Source organism: Aulostomus chinensis, chromosome 6 (assembly GCF_037954235.1).
Source record: "Aulostomus chinensis isolate RoL2024-O1b breed Wild chromosome 6, RoL_Achi_v1.0, whole genome shotgun sequence".
Lineage (NCBI taxonomy): Eukaryota > Metazoa > Chordata > Actinopteri > Syngnathiformes > Aulostomidae > Aulostomus > Aulostomus chinensis.
Window position 1 is genome coordinate 28,630,014 of NC_141325.1, and position 18,157 is coordinate 28,648,170.

General features: G+C 44.8%; 3 protein-coding genes across 3 annotated transcripts; all 3 read left to right on the forward strand.

Moving 5' to 3' along the window:
* Positions 1-3,911: 3,911 nt before the first annotated feature.
* Positions 3,912-6,709, forward strand: LOC147260683 (hibernation-specific plasma protein HP-55-like). Its single transcript, XM_086205508.1, has 6 exons — positions 3,912-4,052; positions 4,801-5,433; positions 5,510-5,580; positions 5,918-6,114; positions 6,202-6,349; positions 6,436-6,709. The coding sequence occupies exons 2-6, from the start codon at positions 4,809-4,811 to the stop codon at positions 6,628-6,630; spliced, it is 1,236 nt and encodes a 411-aa protein (XP_086061634.1). The 5' UTR covers positions 3,912-4,052; positions 4,801-4,808; the 3' UTR covers positions 6,631-6,709.
* Positions 6,710-7,701: 992 nt separating this feature from the next.
* On the forward strand, positions 7,702-13,627 carry carnmt1 (carnosine N-methyltransferase 1). The gene is made up of 8 exons (XM_086207386.1): positions 7,702-7,856; positions 8,302-8,497; positions 9,245-9,411; positions 9,612-9,752; positions 10,399-10,577; positions 11,367-11,480; positions 12,202-12,305; positions 12,388-13,627. The coding sequence occupies exons 1-8, from the start codon at positions 7,720-7,722 to the stop codon at positions 12,580-12,582; spliced, it is 1,233 nt and encodes a 410-aa protein (XP_086063512.1). The 5' UTR covers positions 7,702-7,719; the 3' UTR covers positions 12,583-13,627.
* An 866-nt stretch (positions 13,628-14,493) lies between these two features.
* LOC147260685 (uncharacterized) lies at positions 14,494-16,005 on the forward strand. The gene is made up of 2 exons (XM_086207387.1): positions 14,494-15,018; positions 15,235-16,005. Exons 1-2 carry the CDS (start codon positions 14,626-14,628, stop codon positions 15,397-15,399), a joined length of 558 nt encoding a protein of 185 aa, XP_086063513.1. The 5' UTR covers positions 14,494-14,625; the 3' UTR covers positions 15,400-16,005.
* Positions 16,006-18,157: the final 2,152 nt, after the last annotated feature.

Consider the following 18,157-nt stretch of genomic DNA (forward strand, 5'->3'; position numbering starts at 1 on the left):
TGGTGCTTGGATGAGTTGGTTGAGTAGTGACGAGGAACAGGTTGGTTCCCAGGTGTTTGACATAAAGATTAGCTGTCCAACCACAAGAAATGATTCATGCTGTGGAAATAAGAGTTTTGTGAAGCACCACGCTATAATGAGAAGACCGGTACCAGGGCCTCCTGGAAGAAGTGCATGTGATAATTGCAGGCTGAGGAACTAAAAGGGATACAGAAGAGCACATCATGTGACAACACCATGTGTAACAGTAGAACCACATCGCGTTCAGTTCTGTAAAACAGTTTAACTATGGTGAAGTCTTATGGGCAGCAATACTCTAAACTGGGAAACACCAAAACAATTGTCTTCATTTGGTAATAATTATATGTGGAGGAGAGTCACATCTCATCCACTGGTCAAAGAGTGACTGCAGGATGCTGGGAGGAGAGCAGTGGCTGAGGCTGTGAACGGAGCCACTCTCAATGACTCAGATGAACAGTGCCTGCGAGCAATGGACAGACAAATGGACATGTGATGAGCATGCAGGGAGCTCAGGTGGTAAATGTACTGGCAAATGGACAAATGACTCTTCGTGCCTTTGGGGAAGGGGCCATGGGAGACTTTTCCTTTTGAAAGGTTTTTTTTCACTACTATATACCTCTGAAGTTGTGAACTGTCTTATGTACTCCAATTGCATTGTAATGAATGTTATCTTATCACACACACACACACACACACACACACACACACACACACACACACACACACAAACACGTTACAGAGACACCCAACAGACAGACAGCCAAGTGTATCCGGGGCATGTCCCATTCCTTTCTGGTACTTGAAGATAGTCTGAAAGTCTGATGAACACAACACAGACACATACACACACAGCCTATCTTCAGTGTCAAAAGGTATATCATGCTCTGTAACGCTGGAAGATGTCTCTTGACAACATTGTAGTAGGGTCGTTGTGAATAAAGAGACTTCCCCACCCAACACCTGAGTCCCGATCCTCTGATTCCTCCTATCTACCTCTTTCCACCACAACAGATTGCATTGGCCTTGGCAGTCATCCCGCTCAGCTGCCTCTATATGAGGCCTTTTCAGTTGTGGGTTGCATCACTTGGGCTGAACCTGATGCGCCACAGACATTGCCAGGTCTCAATGTCCCTGCTTGTGATTGATAGATTGCCGGTCTGGTGCGTCCTGGCCCTGTGCCCTTGGGGACGCACAGCCTCTCTGACGTCAGGGGTTACCATGTGAACCTGGTGGCTGGGGAACCACTTGTGAGGGCAAAATGATAAATGGCACGTGGAGCTCATAGATGCAGTTACTTCACATAAACTGTTCGGAGCTTCAGACTGTGTTGTTGGCTCTGGGACATTTCCTACCCCCCAAGAGGAGACAGCATGTCCTGGCCAGGACTGACAATACCACAGTGATGGCATATATCAACAGACAGGGTGGGATCCGCTCTCGTCATCTGCAAATGCTGGCACAAAGACTGATAATGTGGAGCAGCTCCCACTTGTTATCACTGAGAGTCCCTCATGTGCTAGGTGTATTGAACCGGGAGTTGGATCTACGCTCCAGGGATTGACCCTCGCTACAAAGATTGGAAACTTCCCAGCAAAGTGGTAACTCAGATTTGGGAGAGGCATGGCAAGGTGAAAGTGTATCTTTTTGCTTCTGGAGAGAATGCTCAGTGCCCTCTGTTCTACTCGCTCACAGACCAGAGTGCCCCGATGGAGGCTGAATGCCTTGATGCATGAGTGGCCCCGTGTCCTCCTGCATACTTTTCCCCCATTAGAGCTGCTCACTCTTACCCTCACCAGGGTGGGAGAGAGGGACTTGGCTCCAATATTGGTTGCCCCTGCTGGCATGGGAAACATTGGCTGGTGGAGATATTCGACAGTTGTGGTCACTGCCACTGCGCATTGCTGCAGGTGGAGCTTAAAGTACTAACCTGAAAAAAGGGCTTTGTTGCTAGCTTTGACTTTGACCAAGCATGTGGATGACATTCATGCACTGTCAGTGAACCCAGCTTATATGCGTTTTGCAGTGGGGGACTCCAAGGTTCTGCTGAAGTCTCACCCTGCGCTTGTTCCTAAGGTTTTTAACCTGGCATTTTCATGACTTATTGAGTTCTATCCTCCACCTTTCTTTTCACAGGAGCATGAACATTTGAATCCACTCTTCCCAGTGTGCGTGTTACGCCCCTATTTTGACAGAATGGCTGGGTTTGGAAAATTGGAACAACTGTTCGTGTCATGGGCTGATCCACACTTGGGTAAGCCTCTTAAAAAAAACCCAAATGCTGGATTGCAGGTGCTATTGCCTTGGCCTGTGAGAAGAGGGGGTTGCAGCCTCCCTCAGGGCTGTGCGCTCATTCCACTCATGGAATGGCTTCTTCATGGGTGTTATTTCAAGGTGTTTCTATTGAGGAGATGTGCAGCTGCTAGCTGGGCTATGCCTCACACTTTCTCCAGATTTTACAGATTGGATGTTACTGTACCCACCCTGGCTCATAGAGTCCCGAGTGTGGCGTCAGTGACTGATGTTGGCTTACCAATGTAACCGAGGGTTTATTAATAACTGGTCCTCGAGTCTTGCTTGTTGGGTAATACGGGAGTCTCTATATCCCATAGTGAGACACCGAAATGAATGTTGACAGAGAACTTTAGGTTAAGAAACCCTGGTTCCTCGAAACATGAGTGACATATCTCACCAGACCACTCTCCTTGCCTGGAGTGAGGAAGAGGTGTGTCTTGCTTAAGCCATTGTGTAATTATGGGGGGAGAATAGATTTCCATTTTAATAGAATTAGCCTTCGGGCAAGAAGCATGGCAAAGGCAATTGTGTCTTTTTGTGAGGAGGAGAGGTTGAGTGGGGGCAGCGAAACCCCAAAAATCGCTGTGAAAGGACCTGGTGGGAACAGTGCACCTGTAATAGTAGATAAAATGCAGAAAATTTCTTGCCAGTATTTTGACAGATGTGGGCATTGCCAAAACATGTTAATATAATTAGCCAGGGTTTGTTGATAGCGATAAAAAGATGGTGACACATTCTTAAATATTTATGCCAGACATTCTTTGGTATAGTGAGCACGATGTAGGACTTTACACTGACTGAAACGTGTTTGGCACGAATGGAAGATTTGTTCACCCTGCCTGGAGCGTCAACCTAAACAGTTTCTGAGATCTTCTTCCTAAGCTAGCTTCCCAGGTTGTTCTATAAACTCTAGAGGAGTTTGGTCTGAGCTTATGAATGTTAGAGTATGTGGATGACACAGCTCCATTAAAAGAAGAACATTCACAAAGTTGTTAAAATCAGAGTCAGTAGGTAAACCCAGGAAACATGCATATGTCTTAGGGCGTATTTCGAATGGCCTGTCACACCGTACTAACCGTTACCACTTTGGTCCCTGCTCTGCTGGGGTTCCAAGCGAGCCGAGCGGGGACTAAAATGTGACGCACATACATAGCAGGGGGCTGATTGGGTAACTTACCTGCGTACCTTGTCTACTTTGTATCATACTGGTCAATGGCATGGTAAAGTCTGTTTTTCTTCACTGTTGTCCCTAACTTGTAGTTTAATCAAAAATGACAGACTGAGTAACAGGCATAACGCTGCCTGCATGTCATCCATTGTTGTTGTGTTACACTTTTGCACATGAAGGCTGACAATGGTCAAAAAGGAATAAATATAACAAACCCTGTTACTGGTTGTGTTTTCTGTCGCTGAACAGAGTTGCTACACTTCTGTGTTTTTAACTTTGTTCATGATGGTGGTACTTGGAGAGCTTCTTTTGTCTGAAGAGGTACTTGGTTTAAACAGTTGGAGAAATGCAGGATTAAAGCAATAAATTTGTTTGAAGTGACTTATGCAACCTGTTACCTGAGCTGGATGTTACTGCACTCATTCCACAGCATGAATTCAGGAGCTGAGCAAATAGGAGATAGTGCTGGAAAATCAACACACAGAGCCAAAGTTCAGCTGCTCCGGCTCCTCTTAAAAGAGGACAGCTCCCTCCATCCAGCCTGGGCTTTGTGTCTGAACCAACCAAGAAGGTAAGGCGCCCCACACATTCAGAGATCTCCAATTATGACTGCGATGTTTGTTTTATGCTGTGGTAGGTTCGCTCTACCAGTGGGTAGTTTTTGCTGGTGTCTTTGAGTGACTGCATATTTACAGTGGACTGCAACCCTTTATTACAGGTTCCTTCCAAAATACTGTTGTGGTATTTATTGTTCGTAATAATAATTTTTGGTCTGCTAAAACTTTTCTGTTACCTTTTTAAAGAAGTTCTACAGTACAGTAGCAGTTACAGTGGGACCATGATTGACTTCCATTATAGTTGGAACATCATTCACACATGAAACTGGCATGAGCTCAGAAACCATCCAGCAGATGAAATCATGAACTTGATTCAGGTATCAAACTCTTATTTGTGTGGAGGAGAACTTAACTCATCTTCTCATTCCACAAATTCAACATTAAAGCCTCGGAAAAAAACAGTTAAAGAAGAGTTCCTCTTTGATATTTGATGTTTAGGACAATGTGTACATCTTTTATTCTCACTGATGAAGAGTTAATGACATTCTGTTTGTTTAACTGAGATTCAGATGTTTCTGGGCCTCCTGGTGAAAAAAACCCCAATGATAATAACTTTTACTACCATAAAACTGGTGTAAAAGTTGTGTTCATGTAATTTCACATTCCTCACTTCTCTGAAAACAACCGTGTGTATTTACTGTTGTTGCAATCATTGGGTCACCATTGTGTGTGAACAACACTGCACTTTTGGACTTTTGTCAGACTCCATCATGATGCGTGTGGCGCTGGGCATCTTGCTCTTATCAGCAGTGGTCTGTGTGGGGAGAGGTCATCACGTAGAAGGTCACGTTCAAGGTCAGGAAGACCAAGAGACCCTGGAGAGCAGCATCTCCCTGGTGGATGCAGCAAACAAGGAGTTCTCCTTCCGTCTGTACAGGGCGTTAAAGGCTCATCCTACCTCACAGGGCAAGAATGTCTTCTTCTCTCCACTCAGTGTGTCGGTGGCCTTGGCGGCCTTGTCTGTCGGGGCCCGCGGGGAGACCCACCAACAGCTTTTCAGTGGTCTTGGTTTCAATGACTCTGTGCTGACGCAGACAGTGGTGGACAAGGCCTTCCAGACAATGCTGGACAAGACAAACAAGGAGTCTGACGACAGCAGCGAGGGCACCGCTGTCTTTGTGCACAACTCCTTCAAGCCGAAGCCGGAGTTCCTGGATGTCCTGAAACAGTCCTACTTTGCTGATGGGTTTAACGTTGACTTCAGCCAAACAGCAGACAGCATCAAAACCATCAATACCTACGTGAGTGAGAAGACCAACGGGAAGATTGATAAGATGGTAGAGAGCCTGGATCAAAGCACCATCATGTATCTCCTCAGCTACATCTACTACAAAGGTAGGACAGGACAAACCTGATTTGTTGTTGTTCAGATTCTCTGGTTTGAGTCAAAGATTTGATATTTTCTCACCAGGAAAGTGGGCAACTCCATTTGATCCTGAGCTCACCAAGGAGGACCAGTTCAAAGTTGATGAGAACACAAAGGTTCGTGTTCTAATTGAAGTTCCAACAAACACCAGACCTCTTTGATGAGGAGCTTGTTAATGTGATGTCACAAGGTAGAACTTGTTCCCTCAGTTTAGCCATTTTGAGGCCACAGGATACATAACTTGTTCCCTTGAGTTAACTGACTTATTTTAGGTTGTGAGATAACTAATTCTCCCACTTTAGTTAATTTGAGGTCACAAACTATATTTTGTTCCTTCAGTTAATTTGTGGCTATTAAATACAACTTTTTCCTTCAATCAGTTGAAGGACAAACATGGAAAAAAAATTCCTCTTTCTCCATCTTCTATCTTATTTTCAAATCTTTGTCCTCCAGGTTCCTGTCCAGATGATGCGTATGAAGGAGGAGATGGTTGATACTTATTATGACCAGATGATTAACACATCAGTCCTCCGCCTGCCCTTCAACAGCTCCTACTCCATGATGCTGCTGCTGCCGGACGACATGGCAAAGCTGGAGGACGCCATCTGTGTGAACCACATCACCAAATGGCTTCGGTGGATGAGATCCAAGTTCGAAAGCTTCCAATTTTTTCATTTGTAGTAAAGACGCAGTGTTATTTGGAACCCCTGTCAATCACTTCCTGTTTGTGTGTTTAGGGAATATGATGTATTTCTTCCGAAGTTCTCCATCAAGACTGAATACTTCCTTAAGGACATGTTGGCTGACATGGGAATAACAGACATTTTTACGGATCAAGCAGATTTAAGTGGCATCTCAGAGGGGCAGAAACTGGTCGTGTCAGAGGTGAAGACGGCACTGTTTGTTTCTGAACATTTCTACCTGTCGGTTCTCTCCACCCTTCATCTCTCTCTGCCTCCACTGTACACCAGGTCGTGCACAAGGCCACTCTGGATGTTGATGAGGCCGGAGCCGAGGCTGCAGCTGCAACAGGCATCGGCATTATGCTTATGTCCCTCCGCCATGTCCCTGTAATGAAGTTTGATCGTCCTTTTATGGTCCTCATCACTGAAGACAGCACACAAAGGATCCTCTTCATGGGCAAGATCATCAACCCAAACATCTGAAGAGGAGACAGGCAGACTCACTGGTGACATCACATATTAAATACTAATAAAAAACTTGGTTCTTTGGGCCTTTGATTTATGATTGAGTACATGATCATTTTAGCACGTATGAATGTTTGTATGGCTCTGCAGTGGCAACATCCTGGCATTGTGACCGTTGTTAAGTGTTGAGCAGGAGACCATTAAACTTCACCACTGCAATGTCAGGACTTTTGGTTGCTGGAGTACTGAAGGAAAGGAAATCACAAGGAGAAGTTTTGATTTTTATTTAGCAGTGAATACTTCAAAGGATTCAAGTTAAAAAGTCACTGTTCCAACGTAAAACATAGTTATATATTTTATATTAATATTTGGTAATCTAAATCAGTAGTGTTACCAGGTGAAGATCCTACTGCAAACACCTATAGTACCTCATGGGAACCAACGCTGTAATTAAAGTGTAACTCACACTCGAAGGAAAAACACGTCCGAGACACTCAGGTGGCCTCCAATGGGCCTCTGGTGCATGCAAGAAAGGGAGGAATATGCCATGAGTGCCCCTTACAGATCTGCCCACTGTCTAGAAAATAAAACACAACATAACTTTATCTCCAGGTCAAGTTCACTCAGTCAAATCGGTCCTGAATCCAGGTCGGGGCCTTTTGGCCAAGTGACCCCCCAGTACAAACCACAGAAGCTACAATTGGGTCCAGCGCATGAACGAACCGCACCGACAAAGCAGCAGACTGGCACTTCATCTGGAATGAGGTAAAACATGATGAAGTCAACTAGCAAATGCACCTCAGAGGGTATAATCCTCCCACGTTAGAATGTGACAATTTTACAGATTCACCTCGTTAGTTCAGAAGAACAGAGGGTTTTCTTCCCTCCAGTAAAGAAATTTAAACTCACACAATATACTTTTTTAATTCCAAGAGAATCTGATGAGTGAAATGCCAGTCCACGTCTTTCTGCAATACTGCATTTTCATCTCCCACCTAGTGGTGGCAGCAGCGCATCTCGTGCAGCCTCTTCCACAGCAGGTTGTGAAATCCACGAAGAAGATTTTTGTCGCGTTCTGATTGGATGGCTGTGGGGCTCGGTTCAAACATGGCCGAAACAGAAGGAGAGGGAACGCATAAAGGACATCATTTCCACAAAGAAAGAATAAAATACGGCCCCGAGGAGGAGGCTAAGCTGGAAAGACAACATTTCTGGAGAATAATCGATGCTTTTAGATATTACAGGTACAAATAGTACATTTCACAAAGTAGCAGCGGGAGTTTGTCTCTAATAAACGATGCTTTAGCAAATGACACACGTTTCGAGAGGAAATCCCTTTCCCTGGCAGTTATTGACTGATTTTTATTTCATATATTGTGTTCTTTGCTGGATTATTTGCCATTTTTTCTATTTGAGCTCTACTCATGTCTTGGCATTAACGGTAGTTTGGCTCCATCTTTCCTCCCTCTCACACCGCTCAGAGATGAGAACTCAATTTAAGCAGAACTGAGATGTAGAGATCCACCCGACTTGGGAAGAAAAGATCATTTAAAATAACATTTTAGAGTTTCAGTCTGACTACAGTCCATCAGTCAGCAGCAGCATCATCATCAAATGATCCCCATACTGTGTTCGTTCTTGACATGTAAAAGCTTGTGAGCGTCTCTGACCTTTACTTCCTCCTGTCAGGGTCCATGTCCAGGAACAGGTCAAGCGTGCAGAGCGCCAGTTTCTTAGTCTACCTCAGCGCCACCAGAGGTTGCTGCCAGCTGTTCAGTCCAACCTGACACGTATAAGCCAGTGTGCAGACCACAACCAAGAAGTCCTGCAGGCCATAATCCACAACAGCATCCACATGTTTGAGAACATTGAGTATGGAGAGAGGGTAAGGACCGACTCACTGCTAACTTCTTGTCACAGTCTGATAGCTGTTGGTTGACATGCTGAAAAATTCTGGTGTCGGTGCACAGCCTTTCTGGCTCTGTACAGGCTGGACAAAGTGGCGTGGACAGAGCCAAACAAGGCTACCACGGCCAGTCAGCAGCAGGGTGTTTGTGCTTCAGCACAGCTTCTCTTGATAGCATTATGAACACCGTAGGGTTGGGTCGAATCATTTGGTGCACGGTGTGTCACTATGACAGCGGTGATACACCAGGAGTAAAGGTAGGGAAATTGGTCCTAGAAGGTCAAAGCCTTCAGACCACTGCACCCCCACAAACGTCACCATGCAGAGATGGTTTAGAAATGTGTTGGAAGTCTTCTTTAACTCTATGTTGCCCACTGGTTTGTAGGATTTAACTGGATGCAGCACATTGAAGGGTTGTGTGTGTGTGTGTGTTTATTATGAACTGTGTCAACACAGGGCTAGTCACCTCAGTAGCTTCAGCGCTAGGCTAAGCTCCTTTGACAAACATGATCAGCATCCTGCCATCTTGCTCTGTAGGTCAGAGCTCAGTTGATGATGTCATTCCTCTGGCAATCTAATAACCCTGATGGTCAGACTGTGTTAGTTTGGCTGTGGACTTTAAATACCACCAAGCTTCCTTCAACATGAGTGAGTATTGTGCACTGTTGTGGTTCAGTTTTCTTGAGAAATGTAAGCAGATGTATTGTGTTGTTTTTCCTTCCTCAGGAGGATCCGAGGAAGATGCGCCCCTCCTCCACCTTTGACATGGACAAGCTAAAGTCCACCATTAAGCAGTTTGTCAGAGACTGGAGTGAAGCTGGCCAGGCTGAGAGGGACACCTGCTACCAGCCCATCATCAGAGAGATCCAAAGACTCTTCCCCAGTGACCAATAGTAGGAAACACACACTTGTGTCACTCTGACAAACGCACACATGCATGCCAGTACGTTGAAGAAGGATATTTTGCTAGTACACACGCTAATACACGCAACATGTGCCGTAGTATTTAAAACACCTCGATACGATTCTGATCTTGTGACTGTGTTTGTGTGTTCCCTGTGATTTGTGCATTTTGTGCATGTTATTATGTCAGTGATGTGTCTAAGGTGAGCGTGCTGGTTCCGGGTGCTGGTCTCGGCCGTCTAGCCTGGGAGATCGCTCGGCTGGGTTACATTTGCCAGGGCAATGAGTGGAGCTTCTTCATGCTTTTCTCCTCAAACTTTGTTCTCAATAGGTACAGCATACACAAGACACCCTACAGGTGATGGAAGGCATCACCTCTCCGTGCAAATATTCACACCTTGCTTTTTTCTAATAGCTTGAAGTGGGACTATGTATTAATCACACTTCGTTGTAGGGATGCATGATATTATTGTTACGTCATAGGTATCAGCAGATGTATTTATCATTTTTTAATGTTGGTATCAGGACATTGATTTTGTTAAAGTTGTCTTCTTCTCTCAGTGGAAATATTTGACTTAAGGGGTAAATGTTTTGGGGAACAGAAGACAAATTCATTTTTCAAACCCACAATATTGAAATGCTTTTATTATTAAAAACACTTATTTTTATACAGATTATTTCAACATCAGCAAATATCAGCCCCATCAGCGGTAAACTGTTGGCAGAAAATACAGAATCGTGCATTCCTAATCAGTTGTACTGTACTGACTCCAAAACGTTCCCTTTTTTTAGATTTTGATGTGAATAACTGGGTGACAGAGACAGTGAGGGAACACACATTACAGCATAGACGATACAACAGAACCCAGCAGACGAGCAAAAATCCCAAATATTCTAAAACCCAAACACATCATCCAGATTCTCTGTATACAGTACGATCCTTCAAATTCACCCGTTCTTGTGACTGTCCTATTCAGGTGTGAGAAGGTGAACTCTCTGACCCTGTACCCTTGGATCCACCAGTTCAGCAATAACAAGAAATCATCAGACCAGACGCGGCCGATCAGGTTCCCCGATGTCAACCCTCAGAGCTTACCCCTGGATGCAGACTTCTCCATGGTTGCAGGGGACTTCCTGGAGGTCTACACAGAGTCAGGTCAGTAGAAGCTCTGTGGCTCCTTTACCTTTGTATTTCCCTTGATTGGCGTAAAGTCACTTCACTAGAACATGCGACTAATATGTATTTAAGGGGCCTTTCAGACCGGAAGTGTTCTGATGCATCTGAATCCAAGGATGAGCAGGTACTTTGGTCTAGTCACAGTGTCAACAGCTGACCTGTGGTCACACTGATTTTTTTTTCCATCTTAAAAGCAGAAAAACGAGTGAGTGCAAATCCCCGTCACTCACATCAACATGGACACTAGCAGCAGCGTCTTCTCATGACCGCAGTTGCTTCAATTACGACATTACATCGGACGAATGAAACTGCAGAGAGACAGATGACCCAAAGAGTTTGGAATAATGAAGACTGTAATGGCCCCAGTAGCATACTCCCTCCATCCCTCCGTCTCGCCATCTCTCCTTTCCTCCACCCTTCCTTCGTCATCCGTTTTGGGTTGTGTTCTAAATGATGTCTCACCTGACACGGTTCACTTAGAAATGAACAGAATCCCGACGGTTCAGGTGGGACGGCAGAGGAATAATCTGTCGTCTGGCCTGTAGTCAGGGTGGGTTCCCACCTGCCATCTTGATTTGGATAAAATTAAACAATCTGAAATTCTGGACCTGGGAGTTCAGTGTGGCTCTGACTCCCGTTCATGAATGTGCAATTTTGCAGTGTCAAGAGTGAACTGTGTTTCGCTCAACATTCGATGATCAGCTCAGAATTTTAGTGATTTTAATTTGCGTAAGTTTTCATGTGCTAGTAAATTGTCTGTTTGAGCAGATTCCTGGGACTGTGTGGCTACCTGCTTCTTCATCGACACAGCTCATAACGTCATCCAGTATGTAGAGACCATCTGGAAGATTCTCAAGCCTGGGGGAGTTTGGATCAACCTGGGTGAGTCCGTCTTTGGGGAATTTTACCCATGAACAACCATAATGCCACTTTTCATCAAATAAGGCAAGAAATTATTGTCTGACAGTGACTTGTTTAACATAACAAGACTTCATCCAATCAAAATCACACAGGGCGCGTGCATTGCTGGTGCTTCAATGAAGTGCAGTGCCTAGTCTGAAGTCTGGGGTCTCAGATGACAGTAGAAATGACTGAGATCACAGTCAGAATGACTGAGATCACAGTCAGAATGACTGAGATCACAGTCAGAGATTGTCGGTGAGGTTTTCCTGGTGTCACACAACCCCCGACCCTCCCCCCACCGTGCTAGTTCAGTTAATAGCGGAAATAACGTCGTTGAATAAAAAGTCAAATACACCATTGATTTGTAATTGTTTTAGATCTTATTTTCTAAACTATGAAAGTCTATTATAAGCTTTTATTTCTATGCTGTTAAGTGAGATCAAATATAGAGTGTAGGATATTTAAGAGTTTAAGTGTCTTTTAACTGAAACACAAAGTTTTTATTTCCCATATGCTTACATACACTTGAAATACATTTTACTTGATGGTATTTTGTGTTATATTTTGTAATAATTTCCTTTTTATTATTTTTTATTTGTATTTACTGTTTATTTTTAAACTTTCATATTCTGACACACTTTGTGAATTACATTTTTTTGAAAGGTGCCTTACTGAATAAAGGCTTGTTATATCCCCTCAGGTCCGCTACTGTACCACTTTGAGAACATGGCTAATGAGCTCTCGGTTGAGCTGAGCTACGAAGACATCAGGACGGCGATGGTTAAACTGGGCTTCCACATCGAGGTACATCGAGGACAAAGTTCAGTTCATGCTGTAGTTTGTCTCCTGTCGCTGCTGTTGAAGCGCGTTCGTGTCTCTCCTGCAGGTGGAGAAGGAGTCGATGCAGACCACCTACACGGAGAATGAGCGATCCATGTTGAGATATGTTTATGACTGCGTCTTCTTTGTGGCACGGAAACCTGGAGATCTCTATTTTAATTGTGAAGAAGAAGACCAAGACCAGAATTCTCCACCAGCTGCTAAGTCACCACGGCGAGAAGCTGCGGACTGCCTGACGTGACAGGAAATTCTTTGCCCGAAAGGCCGAGAGAGATTGCATCCAAGATCGAAAAGAAAATGGTCACAGAGGAAGAAAACTCAGAAGACATCAGTTTTCTTTTTTGTCTTTTTTTTTTAAAATGATCTGCATCCACATAGCATCAGCACCAGCGTGCGATTACCAATGAGGACAGCGCGTACGTGTCTTCTTCTTGAAAATCTACTAATCACCGTTGCATCCCTTTCACGTACTCAATGTCGGTGGACACAGCAACCGCTGTCATCTGTGCTCTGGAGAGAAAACCTCCGAACTCTGGGGGGGAGTCGCTAACCTTGCTACTCCTTGTCAGCTGCAAGTCAGCCTGGAACTGCGCTCCATCTCACCGAGGCTCTGGGACGATGTGATGATACTCCCCCTACTGATGTCTCCAACTGATCACAGCATACACCCACATCCTCCCTGCTCTAGTACAACTGGGACGACGCCATGACTAATCTCATCTCCTCTCAGACTAATGGTGTCACCCAAGATCCATCCATCCAAAACTATGTCAAATGCATAAATAGTAAGAAAAACAAATTGCAAAGACATGCTGCTCATTTCAAAGTAGCTGTTGTGTTTGCACATGAATAGAAATATTGTCACAGAAACAAAATAATGCGCATTGTTTTTTTGTACTCCCTCGATGGGAGGGACCATGTGCTGACCTGTAAAACTTGCAGCATTAATGATGAATTAGTTTGTTGTGGAGGTGATCCATGTAGAGAAGTCTTCATGAAACCTGGTGAGATCCCACGTGTTCGACGTCCCTTCATTCGTTTGGAGTTGCGTCAGATGCTTCCACTGCCTTAGAATGTGTGCTTGTGACTGGAGAGTGAGAGTCGTCTATCTACTATCTATTTATCACTTGATTTGTTTTTTCTTTTCCAGACAGTGCCAGTAATACATCTACTTTGCACTGTTCAGCTCTGCAAATGTAATCAAAGCTTTTTTTTAAAATTGAGATCAACTTTTGGTGGATTCATGTATTTGGAATAAACTCAGTTGTTTTAACTGTATTGCTCGGTTTAATCTGTACCTCGCGACTGCTCAATGCCTGTTTAATTTCATGTTTTTAAGTATTTTATCAGTTCTGAAGCAGCAAAATGGACAAAACTCCCGTCGCATCTTAAACTGAGATTTGCTTCCTGTGGAGATGGTTTGAGTTCAGTGAACTCATTCTTCTGTTTGGGGAATTATCACAAATCATAATTTCACGAATGATCACAAGTGATAAAAATGAATAATACATGATGGACATGTGATGTCATGACCCACAGTTGTAGATGGACTGTTTTGTATCGCTTTGATTTCTAGCAGACTAGGAGGCGCTGCCTCCTGCACATTGGGGCTCTGCTGGCTGCTGAGAGACAACCAGAGATGGCAAAATGCACACGTTCATTACTCAAGCAGAAGCTCAGATACTAATGTACAAAAGGAAAACTTAAACAGTGAAAGTATCGATTCAATCTTTTTACTCAAAAGTAAAAAAGTACAGGTTACAGCTTTGCTTATTTTGGGCACAAATCTCGAAATACACATTCCTTTGTAGTATAACTGAAACACAAGTCTGTTTTTCAAAATATAAAGGGTACAAAACAGATTTTTGTGTGTGTGTGTTGAACTACAGGGAGTCTAAGTGAGAGTGTAAAACCTTTCTGGTTCTTGATGCCCAGTAAACTATAATGGAATTCTAAAAGGACACGTGGTTATATGACAAGAGTAACAATTCTACTTCCAGTTACGTTCGGTAGATTCGGTTTTAAAGATGTTTTTCTTCATCTCATAAAACGGCTGCGTACTCCGGTACAGTAGGTGGCGATGTTTGTTTTCTAAGCTAAAGGTTCACAATCCGCCATTAACACTAAAGAAGAAGAGCGGTTCTCTTCTCTGATTGGCCAGTTGGACTGCCTCGCAAACGCTCTCCCAGCGTTGTTCCGTGTTTAAAGACTTAACCGCACGTCTAACATAAAACAGGCCTTTAAAGTGTCTCCGTGTGTCGGTACGCGAGCTGAGCTGTCTGCCATGGCGAAGAGACGAGCCGAGGACACGCTACTTCCGGACTCGGGCGCTAAAAGATGCTACCGCTCGATGTGCAGCGTTGACCTGCAGCTGGAGAGCGTGCCTCCGGTCGGGGGTGTGAGCCCGCCGTCCCTGCTGGCTTTGCTAGGCAACCGCTGCAGAAAGAGGACTTATTACTTCGAGGACCCGGAGCAGGAGCATCAACTAGAAGCACCTCTGGGTCGCAAGTCCGCACACTCGGACTCTCCGAGGAAGCACGCGGTTCATGTTTTGACTGCGCAGGCTTCTGGAAGTTTCCGTGACCGTCGCAGCTCGGTCACACTCCCAAGTTCCTCGAAACGTCAACGTGAAGATTCAGTGGGTTTAGATCCAGTTGTCTCCAAAGCTGACGACAAAGTAAGTCCCTGACTTGAAATGTACGTCTACGAATGTGCAGACACGCAGGCAGCCAGAGAAAGCGACTCCCCTTTCCACCACTAGATGGCACCACTCACCCGTTGTATCTGTAGCTCCACCTGTTCGTCCCCTGCGGTGACGGACCCCCTCGGATATTGTACCTGCTGTGTGCACCTCTCCTGAGCTCCATCTTTGCCTCTCTCTCACCATTTCCAGGCCGATGCGGACGCCAGCACTGAAGACTCCTCCTTCAACTCGTTCCAGTACTGGAGGGTCCCTCTGCCTGAGCTTGACCTCTCACTGCTGGACGATGACATCGTCCAATCCCAAGCAAAACACAAGACGAAGGTCAAAAACACTTCTGTTGCCATGGAGACCTGAAGACGATGGCTGCAGCAGGTCTGTTACGACATACGTGGACAGACATGGAGCTTTTTCGTCAGATTTATTCAAACTGACGGGAGAGCGTCCAGGTGAAGATCGCCTGCTTGGTCCCACGCTGCTTTGGGAGGCCACCGCCCTCCAGAGGTTGAAGCAGCGGGGGGGTCTGCGCTGTAGCAGAACACTCCTCATAATGGCGCCTAAAGCAGTGGTGGAGTATTTGTGAACCTTCAAAGGGATACCCACCAACCCTTTAACCTCAGATAGTTCATAGCTACATAGAGATACACGCATACATCCCTGTGTGTGTGTGTGTGTGTGTTCTTTTGAAAAATAACTGATTTCTGTGCACAAGTTCTATGTTCCTAACCTGACGCTCACGAGGTCTGCGCGTCACGTTGCTGGAGGTGTGTGATGTCACTCAGCGCTGCTGCTCATGTGTCTTGTTCATGTTATGTAGCATGTTGCAATTTTGGGAAGTACAAGATTTTTAATCTGCTTTCTTCTTAAAAGTTCTAGTGTAGAGGTTTTTTTTTTTCTCACTACGGTAGAGTTTACTTGCCACAGCCCCGTGTTTGATTTGGCAATAAAACATTTTATTTTGGTCTGGTGTTATTTTTTTTTTAAAGTTATTGATTTACTTATGTTTGCATCTTTATCAGTGTTTTTGACAGGATTGAGCCCAGGGACGGATGGTACAGAAATGTAATGTCCACATGCTTTTAGTGGCGATTTTTAATGATTCCAGTACCGCTCATTTTGGAATGTTAGTTTACACCTCAATGGTTGTTTTCTAGGAGTAGAAAAGGCCAGTGACATGACCCGCGTCCACCGCAAAGGAATGCATTATTCCCACTAATTATGCTTAGGCCACAAAAGACAACCTGTTTTTCCAATTTAATTTTTGAGCAGCTTTTATCTCCTGGCCTGAACATACAAGTAAAGATGTTCTGTGTTTCGACCTCTGGCCGCTTCAGGGCACTGTCCGATGTAACTGATAGAACTCAGAAACACTGCAGCATGTGTCAGCTTTCAAACGTCCAAAAGAGAAATGAAATTTGATTAAAAAACAAAAAAAAAAACTTGAGAAATTAAATTAGCATCCATGTGGATGTGTTTGTGAGACTTGGATGTGTGTGGATGGAGAAAGGGAGGGACACTGGGACGTGTGTGAGTCTGGGTTGGACACTGGGACGTGCGTGTGACTGGGTTGGACACTGAGAGGAGACGGCTGGCCGCTGCGGGCTCCACTCCAGCGTCAGGCGCCTGAAGGAGGAGACCATGAACCCTCCAGGGTTTCTCGGAAAGCCTCCTCGCCCTTTGGACCGGCGGCTGATAAAAGGGCCCTCGGTCTTGTCAGGAGATGATGAAGCGGAGGGATTTGACTCCAGCCAAACTGGAAACACTGGTGTGGGAGCTGGAGTTCTCCCTCAGACATGGTGAGTTCTAACCAGCTAACTTTTTACGTCTGTAACAGGTATGACCAGCTTCCGGCGAGCTGAGCCCACTTCTGGTTTAACTCAGGTATTTATGACAGAAAAGTATCTATTTGCTCGTTCGCTGCCTTTAGCTAACCGGCAACGTTAGCTAAAGTTTATTTGTCAAGCTAAAGTTATTCAGCTAAGTGTGAACTTGGTGAAACCAGTTTACTCGACGTTCAGTATTAGTTTGTTGTGTGGTTAAACAAGTGACCTACATGATACTGCACCTAAACACAAGTTACATTTGCTAGTCTTTGCTAGCCGGGTTCACGGCTCTGTTGGCGGGTGGGGGTGGGGGTCATGACCTCGGTGGTCATTAATTGATAGCCCCTGTTAGAAGTGGAGGTCAGGTGATTATTAATGAATTATTCAGCTTTAATCACTCAGAGCAGAGGTAAACAGGTGTTCAGATATTCCACAACTGCTACTATCAGATCATGGAGATGTACAGGAGGTCACTATATTATAACGTGTATACTGTAAACACAGGTATTACTAACATTAATTAGAGCTTTTTTCCAGTAATGTGGGACAAATGTTGTTCATGCTAGCTCACCTTAGTGGTCGTAGCACTAAATAGAATGGATTATGAGTGTAGTTTGATCAGTAACATCTGTGTTGAGCTGACCTGACAACAACAACACAATTTGGCCCATTAAAGATGCCAATAACCTGGCTGGCAGCAGACCTCACTCAACCTTGGACTGGCATCAGTCAGATTGTACATTTTAGTTAAAACCAGTCCAGATCAATGTCCAGGTCAGGTGATAAATTGTAGCTTCCTGCAGAGCAGATGAAGCTGGACATTTGTGTTGTGACTTACTTTGGTGTGATGACCGGGTCAGTCCCCAAACAGCGAATCTTTTAGTGTCCTCCTTGTGTGCAGTAGCTACCATTTGTGGTCCAAGGAAGGAAAACTGGTGAACCGGGTCATGGGTGACCAAAGCTCACGAATGCGCTGGTGGGAACGAAGGATAACCTGTCCAGTGCTGAGGTTGCCACTGCTTTGAATTATAAAAAGAAATCTGTTTATTGTAGAAGCCCTGGGATTGTCTGCATTGCAGAGGCTTGTTTAGCGCTGACACTGTCTGACCCAGGAAGCACGCAAACCGATTCTGAAGCATGTGTACTAATCTCAGGAAGGGGATGTGTGTACGTTTCCTACCAACAATGCTTGACTCAGTGGAGCCATTGTTAAAAGTGGCAGGACAGACCTTGGAAAACCCGGGGAGGTACGAAGAAAACACTGCTGCTCATTTTACTTTGATACCTCACAT